This window comes from Microcaecilia unicolor, chromosome 11 (assembly GCF_901765095.1).
Source record: "Microcaecilia unicolor chromosome 11, aMicUni1.1, whole genome shotgun sequence".
NCBI lineage: Eukaryota > Metazoa > Chordata > Amphibia > Gymnophiona > Siphonopidae > Microcaecilia > Microcaecilia unicolor.
In genome coordinates this window covers 38,122,796-38,140,181 of record NC_044041.1, presented here as the reverse complement: position 1 = coordinate 38,140,181, position 17,386 = coordinate 38,122,796, and the positions used below count along the sequence as shown (strand labels likewise).

At 43.7% G+C, this 17,386-nt stretch overlaps 1 protein-coding gene across 2 annotated transcripts in view; it reads left to right on the top strand.

The window, feature by feature from the left end:
* The first annotated feature begins 463 nt into the window (after window positions 1-463).
* VPS33A (VPS33A core subunit of CORVET and HOPS complexes) overlaps window positions 464-17,386 on the top strand; it is a 37,833-nt gene continuing 20,910 nt past the window's right edge. Inside the window, exons 1-7 of one of the 2 annotated variants that reach the window (XM_030218632.1) lie at window positions 464-614; window positions 3,051-3,116; window positions 4,657-4,784; window positions 9,912-10,098; window positions 10,617-10,733; window positions 16,118-16,292; window positions 16,774-16,967. In XM_030218632.1, the coding sequence (XP_030074492.1) occupies window positions 513-614; window positions 3,051-3,116; window positions 4,657-4,784; window positions 9,912-10,098; window positions 10,617-10,733; window positions 16,118-16,292; window positions 16,774-16,967 (969 nt within the window). In that variant the 5' untranslated portion in view covers window positions 464-512. The remainder of the gene's footprint in view (window positions 615-3,050; window positions 3,117-4,656; window positions 4,785-9,911; window positions 10,099-10,616; window positions 10,734-16,117; window positions 16,293-16,773; window positions 16,968-17,386) is intronic. The other variant, XM_030218631.1, reaches the window with a different exon arrangement.

Below are 17,386 nucleotides of genomic sequence, written 5' to 3'. Positions count from 1 at the left end.
CACAAGGAGTTGCGTTGGGAATTGAACCCAGGTTTCCCAAGATCAAAGCCCGCTCCACTAACCATTAGGCTACTCCTGCACTCATTTACTTATTAAACAGGGATTAGGTTGAAATCTGGGCGCATTTAAAAATACCCCCCCCCCCCCCCCCCCTTAGATCAAAAGTCATAGACGGTTTGTGGGAACTTGCTCCTTGTGCACTACCTTTTAAGGCACTGCCTCTCTAACCGGCACAGCTTTTGAGATGGACCACCTGTAGGAAGTCCATTATTTCTACTAACGTTTTACTGTGTGTTGCTTTCAATTGCGTTTGCTATTGTTTTGGGTGTACTTGTGACTCCGCCTACTGCCACCAAACTACGCCTACTGGCTTCAACCCATGGGCTAGATAGCCTACCGTCGCTCCTGTTCTTAAGCTAATTTCCTTGAACGGGACAGACGCCGGGATGTGGCGCGTCACCTGTCAATCACGTGACTTGGCGAATGTCACGTGATTGCGGCCTGTCTCCACCATGGCGGCGCACTTGTCCTACGGGCGGGTGAATCTGAACGTGCTACGAGAGGCGATGCGCAAGGAGCTGCGCGAATTCCTGGACAAATGCGCGGGTACTAAGGTGAGGACTCCCTCCTCCTATCTGCTCTGGGTTTTTTTTCTCCTCTCTTCTTCCCCCTCCGCCTCCTTTATTCCCTGAGCTAGCTCCCCTTCATCCACCTCTGATTTATAAGTCCAGTTAGAACTTGCAACCCCACCCACCTTCTAATCCCTTTATGGTTAAAGCATGGCAGTGACAGCCTTCAGGAGGAGTTTACACACCAGTGCTGTCACAGACTAGAAACTACATCCCTAGTTAGAACTTGCACCCCACCCCCTTCCAACCCTTTGCATGGCAGTGACAGCTTTCAGGGGGAGTTTACACACCAGTGCTGTCACAGACGCTAGGAAACTGCATCCCCGGCCACGGACAGTCTGATGAAAAACACTTTGGGTTATCAGGATTCCAAACCTGGCGCTGGTACTTCTCCTTTCCTAAAATCTTCCTTATAATATACTTATTCAGTATAACATTTTGTTTCTAATTCAGAAACTCTTTATCTCTGGCCAACCCCCTATTCTGCTGTAACATCTGTCACCTCATACTACCCTCCGGGCCTTATGTTCATCGGATCAATACCTTTTAGTTATGCCCCACCCCCACACCTTTTTTTTTTTTTAACAACTGATGCCAGTTAAACCTTTTGGAAAACGTGTTTGTTTATGGACACATTTTTTGGAATAGTCTCCCTTCAGAATTACAGCGGCTACACTGTCACTTAGCATTCAAAGCAGCTCTTAGGCGCATATATCTAAAAAAATTATATGTTTTATCATATCACTTTGGGCCTTGCTGTGCGGGCTCTTGGTGTGGAGCCTTTGAGTTGGGACATTAGGCCTGTTGTTCGCTGTCTTCTGATACAGTTTTACCTAAATTCGCTTAACTCCCCCTTCTCTCTCTTTTTTTTTTTTTTTTTTTTACCTTTATTAACTGTTTTGTTTCCTGTTATTTTTCCTATGTACAAAGTGTAGTTTATTTCCTATTATAATCTCTTCTATTTTATTGTAAACCTCTATGATGTTATGCACCCTTTGGTGGTATATAAGAAAGTAAGGAAACTTAATAATATATGTTGAAGGTATTTTCCCCAAAGGTAGTTCAAGTTAGCTTCAACTCCTCATGCTAAGACCCTGAAAGCGCTGGTATGTTGACACTTGTGAATGGCTCTCTTTAGTATTATTTGTGTTTTAACTATGCCTCGAATTATTTATTTATTTGTTGCATTTGTATCCCACATTTTCCCACCTATTTGCAGGCTCAATGTGGCTTACAGTATGCCGTAAAGGCGATCGCCATTTCCGGAACAAGAAATAGAACGTATTATTACATTAAAGTTCATAAATGTTGAAGTAAATTATAAAGTAAGTTGGATAAACAGTTCATTTCAGGCATGAGAGATAGGGGGGTAGGACGTTAACTATGAATCAACTAGAGCTTCTGCATTTATTTTCCTGGTGCTTAGCCTCTGGATTAATCTTCCTCCTAGCATCAGAGCCAAACTCTCCCTAATAAAGTTTAAATCATTATTGAAGATCCATTACTATTAGCTGAAATTCAATCTACTCACCACTTAGATGTGCCTCCAGTGGCCTGCATGATCACAGAGATACAGTGTTTAAGCTTAACTTTTTCTCCCCTTCTCTTCCTAGTTCTTGTTAATGACCAAAGTATGAGTGAGCTCCTTTTCTTATCCTCCCTCTGATTTTATCTTTTGTAAACACCTTCACCTTTAGTTAACAAAGGAAGTATATGGAACTCTGGAATAAACATAAATATAAATCATTAACTACAGGTAGCAAGGACTTCTCTAAATCAGTGATTACCACCAACCAAATAGTATCTAGAGAGATGTCAGCTGATCTGATTGAAAATGTACCTGAAAGATTAAAGATAGTATCTTAAGTCATTAACACCTACTACACCCAAAGTTACAGTATGCAAAACAAGAATCTCCATGCCATCTTCCCCAATGTGACACCAAGTCCTCCTGCTACCTGTAGATTTTCCAGAACCGAGATAGTTGGAGGTATATACCCCACTTTCTCAATGAGCTGAGTGGGTGAATCTTCCTAGCATTCTGCCAGTAAACCACTAACTTTGCAAGCAGAAGAGTGTGAGGATTACGGTAGCAGGGAAGGGGCCTCAGGTCCGGGTTTAGTGGTACTTCCAGCCCTTGGGACTGCTTCAGTGCTCCTACAAAATGCCCAGGCACTGCTCCAAACCACAAAGGTATCAATAGGGCTGCTTGGGGTGCATTAAAGTAGGTGCTCCACTAATGAACACAACCTACTCTACAATTTCAATGTGAAAAGCAATAACACAAATGTTCAAAAGTTAAGAATAAGAAACCAAAAAGTCTTGATTGCATAAGTCTTCATAGCTGAGCAATGATGTAATAAAGTGTAGTAATAACAATTATTAAACTGATGTGATATTTTGTTTTGATTTTTTTTAAAGGCAATAGTTTGGGATGAGTATCTTACTGGACCCTTTGGATTAATTGCACAGTATTCACTATTAAAGGTAAACTTCAAAGATTCCCGCACGGAATTCAGTGATATAATGGACAAGACCTATTTCAACGTTTTTCAACCAGTGTGCTATGGAAGTTGAAGGTTATTTAGCTTTTAAAAGTTTTCTTCTCCAAGCCCCTTGGGAGTCAATGCGTTATGGCCGCTTAGGTGTTAGTGGGGGACAGCAAGGGGGGGGAGGGGAGTTGGGGGTTAGGGATAGGCCTACACATATAAAAATGTTGATGATAGATGTCTGCAGAGAAGTGTACTTGATGGTTATTGATATGATTGTTTCTGATGCATAATAATATCTGTTATATTGGATTGTCATCAATAAAAATTGTTGAAACATAAAAGTTTTCTTGTCTGTAGCGGTCAGCAGCAGCAATTCATGCACCCTGTTTTTGCTGACCCTGGAGCCTTCTTTCTGATGTAACTTCCTGCTTCTGCATAGGTGCGAAGTGTCAGAAAGAAGGTTCTGGTCTTGGAGTGAGTAAGATGTATGAATCGCTGCTCGCTACCGCCAACTGCTAGAGACAGGAAAACATTTAATAGGTATAATGGGGGGGGAGAGAGACAAGAGGAGATACCTGGTTTCTGGTTGGAAGATGCTGGACTATTTGTGAAGGAGAAGAAGAAATTGAAGTTGGGGGGGGGGGGGAGATGGTAAATACTGGACTACTTGGGGATGGGGAGAAGGTAGAATACTGGACCATGTGTGTGGGAAGGAGGTAAAATACTGGACTGGGTGTTGGAGGGGGGAAGAAGGTAAAATGCTGGACTGGGTGTGGGGGGGGGGGAGAAGGTAAAATGCTGGACTGGGTGTGTGTGGGGAGGGGTGGGGGGGAAGAAGGTAAAATGCTGGACTGGGTGTGGGGTGGGGGTGGAAGAAGGTAAAATGCTAGACCATATGTGGGGGTTTGCCTTGACAATTTTAGCACAGTGTAAGTATACAGTAAGATAAAAAAGTTGAAAATCTCTACGTATTTGGATATAAGCTCTTTGAAGCATATGTAGTATTCAAACAAAGCAAAGGGGGACACAAAACTTCCACAGTAAATGAAGACCAAAAGATGGAAGTAAATGTTCCAGGATAAATCAGAACAAAGTCCAAATGTCTAAATACTCTTTATTCTTCAGTGGTTGCTCAAATAGATGTACAATCTTGACCCCATATTTGGGCTTTGTTCTGATGTATCCTGAAACATTTACTTTCTCCCTTTTGTGTAGTATTCAAAAGGCATATATTGCAAACAGGAGACTGGCCTAAAGGTTTCCCAAACCCTACAGTAGTAGTGTAGAGATGCATCGGTCCATATTTGTTCAGTTGTGGTGTTACTGTTCTAATGGTTATTCTGTTTTAAGTTGTAATACACACAAAACAGTATGGCACAGGATTGGTAGAATATAAGATTGTTAAATGTGTATAGTATTGTGTGCTTCTCCATTGCATTGGGAGGGGAAGTGACATGATTTGGGAGGTTATGCACACATTGCTTGTGTGACCCTTTCACTTATAAATAATGCCACTGAATTGTATTTTTCCTCAGGAACATGAAGTGGAAAAAATGTTCACCCTTAAGGCTGGCCGCCTCCCAGCAGCAGATGTCAAAAATGTCATTTTTTTTGTCAGGCCTAGACTGGAGCTCATGGATATTATTGCAGAAAACGTACTTAGGTAAAGTCTGTAGTTTTCTGAAAATATCAATTTGTAAAAATAATTAGGAGCCTCGTGGTGACTCTGCAGCTGTGCTGTGCACTGTTCAAGCTTCATTCCTTGGCCTGGTTCAGCTCCCTACGTTAGCTCTTGACGAAGCAGAGGGCGTAGTTCTGCAATCCCTGCAACAGAGGGAGCCCCAGTTATCAATGATAACATAGTAACATAGTAGATGACGGCAGAAAAATGACACTAGTAATTGGACCTGGTGCCCATGATTAGACCATTTTGATGGAGAATTATGGTGTGTGGCTGCCAACCAAGGACTGTGACTGTAATGACAAGGTTAAGAGAGTAGTTGACTTTGGAATTCAATTACCTGACACTTAAAAATAGCTTAAAGCTTAACTATTTGTACAGTACTTTGGGCTCTCAGGATTTGGGGACGATTGAATTCTAGGATTGCATTGCTGCTAGGATGATTTTCTTATATGATTTTAAAAATATTGACATTGGAGCCTTTTTACTATAGCTTAGTGTGTGCTAAATGCTAAAAAGCCCATTGGTCCATTAGTGTGTGCTAAACTTTAGTAAAAGGGCCCCATTATGTTTATATTTTTTACATTTGGGTGTGTTTTTTGTTTGTTTATTTAAACATATACTTTGTTAGGCTAAAGATTTTATTGTTATAATAATTATTTATATGCTGCTCCAGCCAAGAGCTCAGGGTTGTTTACAATAAGAAAATCATCAAAATTCAATAAAGATATCTTTATAAAAAATCTTACAATGAGCTAAGCAGAAATGCACTAATGCTATAATCTGCATTCAATTTGGATCTTGGACTTTGGAAAAGTAGAATGTAGATTTCAAATTAAATATAAAATACAGAAAAAAAAATACCTGGGGAGCTGTGAATAAAGATTGATGGTCCCAAAGCCAACAGAGGCCGGTTCTAATTGAGCTAGAATGTTTGTCTGTTATTTCTTTTACTGTTGTATTGTAATTTTTTGTTCATATGCATTGTCATTTTTCTCTTTCTTTTTGCCTGTGGTGTTTTGTCATGTTCTGCTTGTTAATGAAAAGATTAAAAAAAATAAATTAAAAATAATTGAGGATAAGCAATTCTGGTCCTTGAGTGCCACAGGTACATCAGGTTTTCAGGATATCCACAATGAGTGTGTGTGTGAGAGATTTGCGTACAGTGAAGGTACTACATACAAATTTTATATCATGCATATTTATTTTTATTATTATTTTTTTATTTATTACATTTGTATCCCACATTTTCCCACCTATTTGCAGGCTCAATGTGGCTTACATAATACCGGAGAGGCGTTTGCAGACTCCGGTGTGAACAAATATGATGTGATGTGGTAAAATAAAGTTCATGTAGCATTGCCATATTAAGGAATTGTGCAATGGAAGAGTTGTTATGTCCATACGTACTTTAGTTTTGTTGTGTTGCAGAGATCAGGTATTTAAGTTGGATCGGTAGGGTATGCTTTTTTAAACAGGTTTGTTTTTAATGATTTCCGGAATTTTAGGTGGTCGGACGTCATTTTCAAGGCTTTTGGTAGTGCATTCCGCAGTTGCGTACTTATGTAGGAGAAACTGGATGTGGAGGTTGATTTGTATTTTAGTCCTTTGCAGCTTGGGTAGTGTAGATTTAGGAATGTACTTGTTGATTCGGATGAGTTTCTAGTTGGTAGGTCGATCAAGTCTGTCATACTACTACTACTTATCATTTCTAAAGCACTGCTAGACGTACGCAGCGCTGTACACTTGAACATGAAGAGACAGTCCCTGCTCGACAGAGCTTACAATCTAATTAGGATGGACAAACAAGAGATAAGGGAATATTAAAGTGAGGATGATAAAATAAGGGTTCTGAACAAGTGAATAAGGGTTAGGAGTTAAAAGCAGCATCAAAAAGTATCCCGGGGCTTCGCCGTGGATGATTTTGTGAACCAGGATGCAAATTTTGAAAGCAATGCGTTCTTTGATTGGGAGCCAGTGTAGCTTTTCGTTGAGGGGATTTGCGCTTTCAAATCGCGTTTTTCCAAATATAAGCCTAGCTGCCGTGTTTTGTGTGGTCTGAAGTTTCTTTAAGGTTTGTTCTTTGCATCCCGTATAAATTCCATTGCAGTAATCTATGTGGCTTAGTACCATAGATTGTATCAGGTTGCGAAATATTTCCCTCAGGAAGAGTTGTTTCAAGCGTTTGAGTTTCCACATTGAATGGAACATTTTCTTTGTTGTGGATGCCACTTGGATCTCTAGCGTTAGATTATGGTCCAGCGTGACACCGAGGATTTTCAGGCTGTCTGAGATAGGAAGGGTGTAGTCTGTGGTGTTCATACTTGTGGGGTTGTCCGAGCTGTGTTGAGATGAGAGGATGAGACCATGTGTTTTTTTTCTTTATTGAGTTTTAGTTGAAATGCATTTGCCCATGAGTCCATGATGTTCAGGCTGAGATTGTTTACGTTAGTGATTTCTGTCAGTTTGGTTTTGTAAGGAATGTATGTTATGACATCTGCATATATGAAAGAGTTGAGGCCTTGGTTGGATAAGGTCTTGGCTAATGGGGTCATCATTAGGTTGAAGAGGGTCGCTGATAGCGGTGATCCCTTGTGGTACTCCACAGTCTGCTTTCCACAGTGATGATATGCCAGAGTTTGATTTTACTTGGTATTTTCTTGTGGTTAGGAAGCCCTTGATCCAGCTAAGTATATTCATTGCGGATATCTTGAAAACCTGACCTACCTGTGGCACTTGAAGATCAGAGTTGTCTGTCTCTTAGTTTATAACTGAATCTTTTAATTTTAGGTTTTAACCAATAAAGCATCACTGATGAAAATAAATAAAATAGATGTTTATTGTCTATTCACGAAAAATTCCTCATTTCCCCTTCTCTGCCTTGGCTCCTGTGTCCTGTTTTCCTGACTTTTCTATAGGGATGACTCAGATACGCAAACCCACTAGAATTATCTGCACTGCAAAAACATAAATTAATACTGATATTTTTGTGTCATGAAAGAAACCCTAATTAAATGGAGCATAAACACCTAAATTTACACTTTAGATGTTTGTAAAGTTAGATACCCTCTTGGTAATGGTGCATTTCTCATGTACACATAGGTTTAAAATTAGAATTTATACAAAACCTTTCAGGCGCATTGGATTTTAAAGCATGTTAAGTCCTCCAGGTCTGGGATGGGGGGGGGGGGGGGGGGGGGGGGGGGGGGGGGGTAGAGGAGGGGTAAGGGGGAGGGTGGGTGAGGATAGATACATCCTGATGGAAAGAATAAAAATGTTGAAATATATATATAAAAATCAAAATTGCTGTAGTTAGTTAGCAAACTACTGTATAGTTACATCGAGGTTTGATGGATGTTATATGCAGAGCTCTGTATGGCAATGTTTATGTTGCTGCAGTATCAATAAAAATCGTTTAAATACAAAAGCATGTTAAGTCATAGCGTTACAGAAACCTACATATAGCCACCCCCCTTGGATGACCTGGCAGCACTTTCTGACAATTGGTGTACATGACATGAGAGTTAGAATAGAGGATGACATGGGGGACAAAGTTTGTCCCTATCCCTATCCCCACCCTGTCCCCGTGAACTCAAATTCCACTGAAATAGTTCCATCATTTTTGATAAAAGACAAATTGCTATTTCAGTGGAATTTGAGTTCACGGGGACAGGGTAGGGATGGGGTCAAAGCTTTTGGGGACAGGAATAAACTTTGTTCCCGTGTCACTTTCTAATGTGGAATAGTTTAACGGTGAAAGCAGCAGGAGAAGCCAATATTCAAATCGCCCCTCCTTCTGTTGACCCTCCTTGTGATCTTAGGCAAGTTATTTAACTTTCTGTTGCCTCAGCCACAGGCTGTAAGCTCTCTAGGTCAAGGACATACTATATCTGTATTATAAATCACCTTGGGAATGTGAGTAGACAAATCTAAGGGAAAATCCAGTTCCTTGGAGGGTTAGGTGGAAGGAATAGGGTTATTTTCCAGTTATAGATGGTTAAACAGCATGCATGTCATTTTGGTCAATGTCTTTCTCAGGCCTTCATGATCAAAAGCCCTGCGCTGTTCCCTTACATGGTCTGTAGCCCCGCCCAGCGCATCCCAGGATGCAATGGGCGGGGCTGGGCGCCGCCATTTTTCAGCGGCGTCGACAGGAAGAGGAGGGAGGCAGGCAGGCTGCGTCCCTCCTCCAACAAAAGGTGGGGGGGGGGGCGGCCGGGAGGGACGGAGGGTGACCACGGACCACCAGGGATTCAATGCAGAACGCTGGGGGGGGGGGGAGGAGTTGGGGTCCACCAGACCTCCAGCCCCCACCCCCCGTCGATGGATAACAGGGTGTGTTAGCTTTTGGCCGGAGGCGGCCACCACGATTTATGGGGGTTTGGGAGGCTGGAGACCCAACGAACCTCCAGCCCCCCCCTCCCCCTGTCGCTGAGTGGGAGGGTGGGACAGCGTTTGGCCGGAGGCGGCCACCACGATTTATGGGGGTTCGGGGGGGGGGGGGCTGGAGACCCACTGGATCTCCAGCCCTCCCTGGGCATGGAGGGGGTCGGATCGTCGGGGGGGACCGGAGGTCCACCGGACCTCCACTCTCCCATTTGCGTTTGCTTTGGGGGGGAACGGGGGCCTGCCAGCATGCAACTGCATGCTGGACAGGGCTCACCATTCCTCCCCAATGATCCGCAAAGTCTAACGCCAGCTCAGAGCTGGCGTTGATTTTGCTGCGGCCAGCAACCCAATATTTGGCGCGCTGGCCGCTGATCATTGGGGATGAATGCGTTAAGCGCTGATTAGCATGCATTTGCAAGCTAATTGCGCTAGAAGCCCTGTTTAGCATGCATTTGCATGCTACTTGTGCTAAGAGCCCTCCAGTGCATTGTTTCAGGCGCTCGAGGGCTCTGATCATGGGTCGGCAGCAAACTCCGGCGCTAGTATGGCGTTAACAGCCTCTAGCGCCGGAGTTTGCTTTTGATCATGAGGGTATCAGTGAACAGTACAGGAGGATTTTGTGTGCTCCATTATTTTAATGCATGAATTAAGGATTAAAGTTTAAGGCAGTGCAGTAGGCTTATGCTAATGATTACTTGTACAAACACATTTATTTTCTAGTGAGGATCGTCTTCGCTGTCCAAGGGATCTTCACATCTTGTTTGTACCACGACGTAGCTTGCTTTGTGAACAGCGGCTGAAGGATCAGGGGGTCTTGGGCTCCTTTGTTTACAGAGAGGAGTACGGTCTGGATTTAATTCCATTCGATGGTGATCTGCTATCTATGGAGTCTGAAACATCGTTTAAAGTAAGTGTTATTTGGGAGGAAAATCCTTCAGAGAGAGTTTGTGATTTCCTCAGGTAGTTATGCTCTTTGTTCTTTCCTGCCTGTTGGCAGCCATTACACAGGCATTCTGTTGGACACCTAAAAAAATCAAGTTCCATTTACACAGGACTCGAGGTCCCTTGGCTCCATCAAGAAGCATATTGATATCCAAACAGCACAGGACAAGTAGTGGTGTGTTTTTTTTTAACTGCCCCTATGCATTTGCTTGCTAGCTGTATCTTATTAATCTGTAATATGGTCCTAGGAGTGCGCGAGTTATGGCAAAGCAGAGGTTTAAAGGTCCCTGGTAGCATTTAGTCTTAATATAGCCTGCTCTGGTGTACAAGTCAGGAGTGATGGGGGATGGAAGAGCCCTGACCTGAAAGATTTTAGATTAGAAATATTTAGCACTGTGCATTTTACCTAAACCAGATCAGGGTTTAAACTGCCCTTTATTGTTCTCTGTTAACTCTGTTTTCTTCTATGTTGCTTTTCATTAGGAGTGTTATTTAGAAAATGACCAAACAAGCCTGTACCATGCTGCAAAGGGACTGATGACTCTGCAAGCTCTGTATGGAACAATTCCCCAGATCATTGGGAAGGGCGAATGCGCTCGGGTAAAAAAAAGTTTCCTCTCCCTCTCTCTGTCTAATTATTATCCTCTTTGTGTTGCATTCCATTTGCAGTTCCTTTGCACTCTGGTGTGTCAGCTTTTGCAGATAGCAGGCCCAGACATGTTCTCACTTCATAGTATGTGGCTCTGTTTAGCTGCAGTTCTTGTGAATGACAAAACTTGTAGCACCCCTGATGTGCGCTAATTAGCTCATTGTGTGCAATGGTTATAGAAGTAGCTGCAGATATGTAAGGACACTTTACAGGATTTCTGTGTTTTGGAACCTTTCTCCACAGCTTACACACCCATGGAACACTTTCCTACTGCTACAAAGAGAGCACAGTTAATTCTGACTTTAGTGACTCCAGCTCGGACCAGCAGTTCAATGGTAGTGCTGCTCACTGTCATGCAGAGGAACTGGGTTTGATTTCTTGGACTGGCGTAAAACCTAATGTCAGCGCTAGAGGTAATTAGCACCAGACTAGCAGTGATGCTAATGTGCACAGAAGGCTCTAGGGCAGGAAACAACGTGTGCACCAAAGATTGGCACACATTGCATTTCCTCCCACTATTCCAGAACCTGTGGAATAGTTGTGTCCATCAACTAGCAGGTGGAGATAGAGAACTGAAAACTGAGCTTAGACAGATCTTTCTTGGCATCCAGTCCAGCTCCTCCTGCAGGTAGATGAACACACTTTTCAGCCTCTGGCTCTGATGGGCCGATGATCAGAAGCAAACGCAGGCACTGGAGGCTGTTAGCGCCATACTAGCGCCTGCGTTTGTTACCGCCCCATGATCAGAGCCCCCGAGCACGTGAAACAATGCACTCATGGGCTCTGAATGCAACTAGCATGCGAATGCATGCAAAACAGGGCTAAACATATTCATCCCCAGTGATCAGCACGCCAAAGATCGGCTCGCTGGCTGCAGCAAACCCTATGCCAGCTTGGAACTGGTGTTAGGGTTTGCAGACCATTGGGGAGGAATGGTGAGTCTTGTCTAGCATGCATTTGCATGCTAGCAGGCCCCCATTCCCCCCAATGCAGCAGCCCCCGCAGGAACCCCGAGCCAAGTCAACCTGATTGAGACCCCCCCCCCCCCCCCCAAGCAACGGGGCTGGAGGTCCAGCGTACCTCCAGTCCCCCTGACTCAGGTTCAGGAGGAGCTGGAGATCCAAGGGGTCTCCAGTCACCTCCTAACTCCCCCCCAGCATTCCTGAAATGTCCCTGGTGGCCCAGTGGGCCGCGGTCAATCCCCCCACTCCCCTACCTTAAGGTGGAGGAGGAAGGTGGCCTCTCTCCTCTTCCATCGGCGCAACTTCAAAATGGCGGTGCCCAGCCCTGCCCAGTGCTTCCTGGGATATACCCCAGCCAAACAACAATTGCAAACTACATCTCCCCCCCTACCCCCCTAGAAGAAGCAGCATAATAAGTATCATCTACCACCTAGCTCTTAAAATTATTCAAAACCTGCCTGTGAGCCTAGTGGGAAATATAATTAGGACTCCCAAATTAGCAGGAAGGATTTCTGTCTCTTTGGATGACCTCGGGCCCCATTTAATTCCCATATCAACTCATGTAGCTTGTTTCTCCAGTACCAGAAACTAGGTGCCTGTTCTCTCGACCAATGATTGAGGATGCATTTATTTCTCAATTTATACACTTTTTGCAAGAAGAGGGTCTTCTCCTTACAATTAGCTCCCATGGAGACTATATTGCAAAGAACCAACCTCTCAAAGGAAAACCTGAGAAGGTACCCAAGCACCGATTTTAAGATGCCTGACCAGAAAGATTTAATCTGTATACACTGCCAAAACCCATGTAACATGGAAGAAGTGCTGGATTTACACTTGGGACACTGAGGGGAAGACACACACCCCACATGGAATGCCTGTCGTTGTGAGGAATATGCCCTGTGCATTACCTGGAATTGGCATTCCTTAATTCTGGACTATGGACTGCTGCCAGAATATCCCATAGAACTCCCCTCAAGAATGACATGACAAGAGGACGACCCAATTCCTTGGACTATGCCTCCAACAACACCACATAAGATTTATCCAGTAAGTATGAGCTAAGTCTTTTATGAAACCGTGAAACTTGACACCTGACCCTGGGTATCCCCTTCTAAGAACTTCCGAAGCCTACTTCCCATGGATAAGCAAAGATTTGACGGTGCCATGGAACACACATAGTGAGGCACTTGTAAATAGGCAAAATAATCAGATTCCCTGAGAGAAAAACACTGTCTAAGGTCCATAAACCTCAAAAGAGAACCATACAGCTGCATCAGATATTCCACCAAAAAGATGCTCTGTGATTCTCATCGATGAAAGACCTCGGATTCCAACCCCAGATGAAACTCAGCGTTACCCACTATGGGTAGGAGAACCATACACCAGCGATTTCCCCCCTACCCCCCCCCCCCCCCAATGGAGCAGAAGCTCCTTCCAGGTAATCCAAAGGGGTCTCAATAACAGGCTAGACGTTCCCATCCCAGGGAGACTTGACCACTCTGTATGAAGGAGGTAATGAAGGTACCATGGATGAAAATAATTCCACTCATACATCCATGAACAGTGTGGAACCCAAGACCCAGTCCCTTATGTGCCTCATAAGGCACGCCTGATTGTACAGCCTCGGGTCTGGCAGACCCAATCCACCCTGACTCCAACTACCCAGAAGAGAAAACCACTTTAGTTTCACCTTCAGGCCATTCCACAGAAATTTTCCCAAAAACTTTTTCAAAGAAGCAATATCTTGTCATAACAGGCGAATAGGAATTGCAAATAGCCAACACAGAGCACCATGTGAAACAAGCAAATTCTGCCCATTAAAGACAGAGGTAGAGTGCGCCAGGTCTGCAAAGATTCTGTAAGACCCGACAACCTGAGATTATTATGTCTCGATCTATTCTCCAGGTCATCAAAATGCTGCTCCAAGGCATCTATCCACTTCAAAAACTGCTGGTGGGCCTGAGATAGAGTTGGTCTGATCTTCTAAGTCTCCGGTCTCTTGGAGTTGCGCGTTTAAATCTAGATCAAATGCATCCAATCTCTCAGCCTCCTTGGCTCTGTCGAAAACTTGCTGTAGCTTTTTAGGTGGAGCTAATGGAAGGACTCTGAGGTGAATGGGGAGCCACCGTCTTGCTCTCCTGACCACGCTGCTTGTCCTGGTCCTTTGCTTTCAATGATCTAGCGGCCATCACACATTGAAATTGCCAACTAAACCTACACCAAAATAGCAGATGGTATCCCACAAGTGGGAGATAAGGTAAATACAAACTAGGGTGGAAAAAAAAACAGCATCTTAGTGGCATGAGAAGTCTGGGCACAGAGGAGCTGTACTTTTCAGCTACCGCGTTCTCTCATCATGTCACATGACCCATGGCTTTGGTCTGTTTAAGGGGCCGACTACAGAAGACTTGCTTGCGGAGAGTGGGCCGCTTGCAGCATCCTTCTCCTTTACCATGTCCAAAGTGCAACCTTAATTTAGTCCTTTGGCTGTGCAGAAGCCTCCTTTTGCGCTAATCCGGAAGGTTGCCTTGAAAGATCTTATGCTAAAGACAGCATTCTTGGTGGCTGTTGCATCGGAACGTAGGATTTCAGAACTTCAGGCCACTTTTCGGAGGCGGGGGTCTCCCTGGGCACAGTTCCTTCCCTTCTTCCGAAAGTGATATCAGCATTTTATTTCAACCAATCTGTGGAGCTTTTGTCCTTTTGCAGAGAGGATGAAGAGGCTCAGTATTCTTCCTTGAAGCTTCTCGATGTGCGTAGAGTACTCGTTAGATATCTGGAAGTCACAAATGAGTTTTGCAAATCGGACAGACTATTTATGCTTTTTGGTAACAGTGTTGCTAAATGGCTCAAGGAGACTATCGCATCAGCTTATTTTCTTTGGAGGAAGCAGGCTCCTCGGGCCTTGCTGGCTCATTCTACAATGTGTACAGTGACATCCTGGGTGGAGACTACCTTACTGTCTCCAGTGAATATTTGCAGGGTGATGATGTTGTCGACGCTGCATACCTTTGCCAAGTACTGCAGGGTGGACGTTGCTTGGAAGCTAGTTTTTGGGTGTTGGTCCTCAGGGTGGTAGCCGTGGCAGGATCCTACCCACTCTAGGTATTGCTTTTATATATCCCACAGCTTCTGGAATAGCAGGAAGCTAGATAATAGGAGAAATTAGGTCTTACCTGATGTTTCTTTCTATTGGTCCTTCCCACTATTCTGGAGGCCCGCCTGAGGTTTGAGATGTTTAGTTGGTGTGAAGTAATGGTCAAATAATGTCACCTTGCATGGTGCTTCCTCCATATCTCTTGATCTTTACAATCTGTCCAGAGACGAGAGATCCACACACATTTGCTCATCAGTTGAGGTCATTGGCTGTTCCCTCCCAATACGAGAAACAGTGCACAAAAAAAACCCTGCCCTTATGCTGGAAACCTACCACCAGCTCCGAGGTCACGTTGAGTTGTAAGAAGAGAGGATTTTTCATGATTTTCCTCTTAAAATCTTCCAGTTTTTATTTTGTTTGAAAGAGGAAGGAAGTCCATGCAAGCCTCTGAGCTGCCGGTGCTGAGGAACAAATGTGTGCGATTCCAAACAAAACCGAAAGTGGACGCACACATTGGCACCTGTTTTCTGCATGTAAATATTTATTTATTAGGATTTATTTACCACCTTTTTGAAGAAATTCACTCAATACGGTGTACAGCAAGAATAAGTTGAACATAAGCAATAGACAATTATAGCAGTAAACGTAGTCAAACAACAATACATAGTACGGCATAGTATGCTAAGTTATTGCAAAACGTTTGTATACATGCACCAGGCACATTCCTTCCCCTTGCACAGTGCACATATATAATTTGCATGCTGTTAACATTGAGTACTAAGAAGTTATTTTTCTTTGCTGCTTCCGCAGTATTTTCTGGCACTGTTCCCTATAGTGCTGGAATTCTGAGCATCAGCCCATCAGAGAAGGGAGTCCAATTTATCACTCAATAGCAACTCTTAGCAGCTGGATTTGGGGCCGATGGCTACAGGGTTCTAGAAGCAGCCTTGGGGTCTGACCTCCTTGCTAAGGACTGTCACCTAGGTGAGTTAGGAGGGGAATTTTAAAATCGGGAAGGAAAAAATTCCCTGGTAGTTGCAGAGGAAGGCTTCTTATGCTAGGTTTCAAACAAGCACAGGAGGAATCTCTGGGTCAAAAGTGAAAAAAAAATCTCATTCCTACCCCTTTCTCCTATATCTTATGTGTTCCCACTTTGAATAAAACACTTCATTCCGAAAACTGTGAGACTGAGCACAAGTCAACGAGTTTGTTTAACTTTTCTGCAGAACTCCCATGCTACCATCTCCAACTTACCCCAGGGGTGTTTTATTTTCAGCATGTGACGAATATGATGATGAGAATGAAAAGGGAATTCACAGGCAGCCAGAACTCAATCCTTCCAGTCTTTGACACTCTGTTGCTGCTGGATCGTAATGTCGATCTGTTAACACCATTAGCCACTCAGCTCACATATGAAGGACTTATCGATGAAGTCTACGGAATCCAGAATAGTAAGTGGTAGATTGTGTAGGTTTATAGAAAACGCATATTAGATATTTTTTCTCCAAAATCTATTAAATCAGCTAGCGAGACCTCTGCAAGGCAAGAAATCTGGTTTCAGTTCCTAGGACCAGCTTATGCTTCCTGGGTCAGCCACATTTGTAGCCCCTGGCTAGCAAGAGTGTCCCACTATTGCTGACAGTGACTTAGGGTACACAGACTCCAGGTTCAGGAAGACCAAAGATTGGAGCCTGGCAGTCAGAAAATAGGGAGAAAACCTGGGTGGTTGGGAATTCTGTCTGGATACATGGTATTAAAAATATTTTGTACGAGAGTGCATAAATATTTTTATTTTTTATTCCAGTTAGTCTTGGATTGTATGGGCTTTTTCCAAGCAGTGAGAGAGGCAGAAATCATTGTTTTGCTGGCTTTGATTGGGGGTTAAGCTTCTTCTGTATTTTGTGGTGACTTGTGTGTACCTGTCTGTTTCAGCTCACGTGAAGCTGCCACCAGAGAAGTTTGCTCCTAAAAAACAGGGTGAGGGTGGAAAGGAGCTTCCCACAGAACCCAAGAAGCTTCAGCTCAATTCTGCGGAGGAGCTGTATGCCGAGATCCGGGATAAGAACTTCAATGCAGTGGGTCCAGTGCTGAGCAAGAAAGCCAAAGTCATTTCGGCAGCATTTGAGGCATGCCTTCTCTCCTCTGATTTCAGTGATTTATTGCATCTGCACAGCATTTTCCTGCTATCATAAGAGGAATCATAGTAACATAGTAGATGAAGGCAGATAGAGACCTGCACGGTACATCCAGTCTGCACAATAAGATAAAATCATAGCAAATGATGCAATATAACATATATATTCTTGAGCAGTCCTTGACATTTTCAGGGCACAGACCGTAGCACTGGACATACTCCCCAACTACTGGAGTTGCTGTTGAAGCCCACTCCAGTCCATCTAGATCTGTCTAGTCATAATCAGGGCACAGGCTGTTGAAGTCTGCCTAGCACTGGCCTTTTCACAATTACTAGAGTTCCTGTCTAAGAACTGCAGTTTTTGTTTTGATTCATTCTCTTTCCAGTCGACTTGCGTAACTGACACAACAC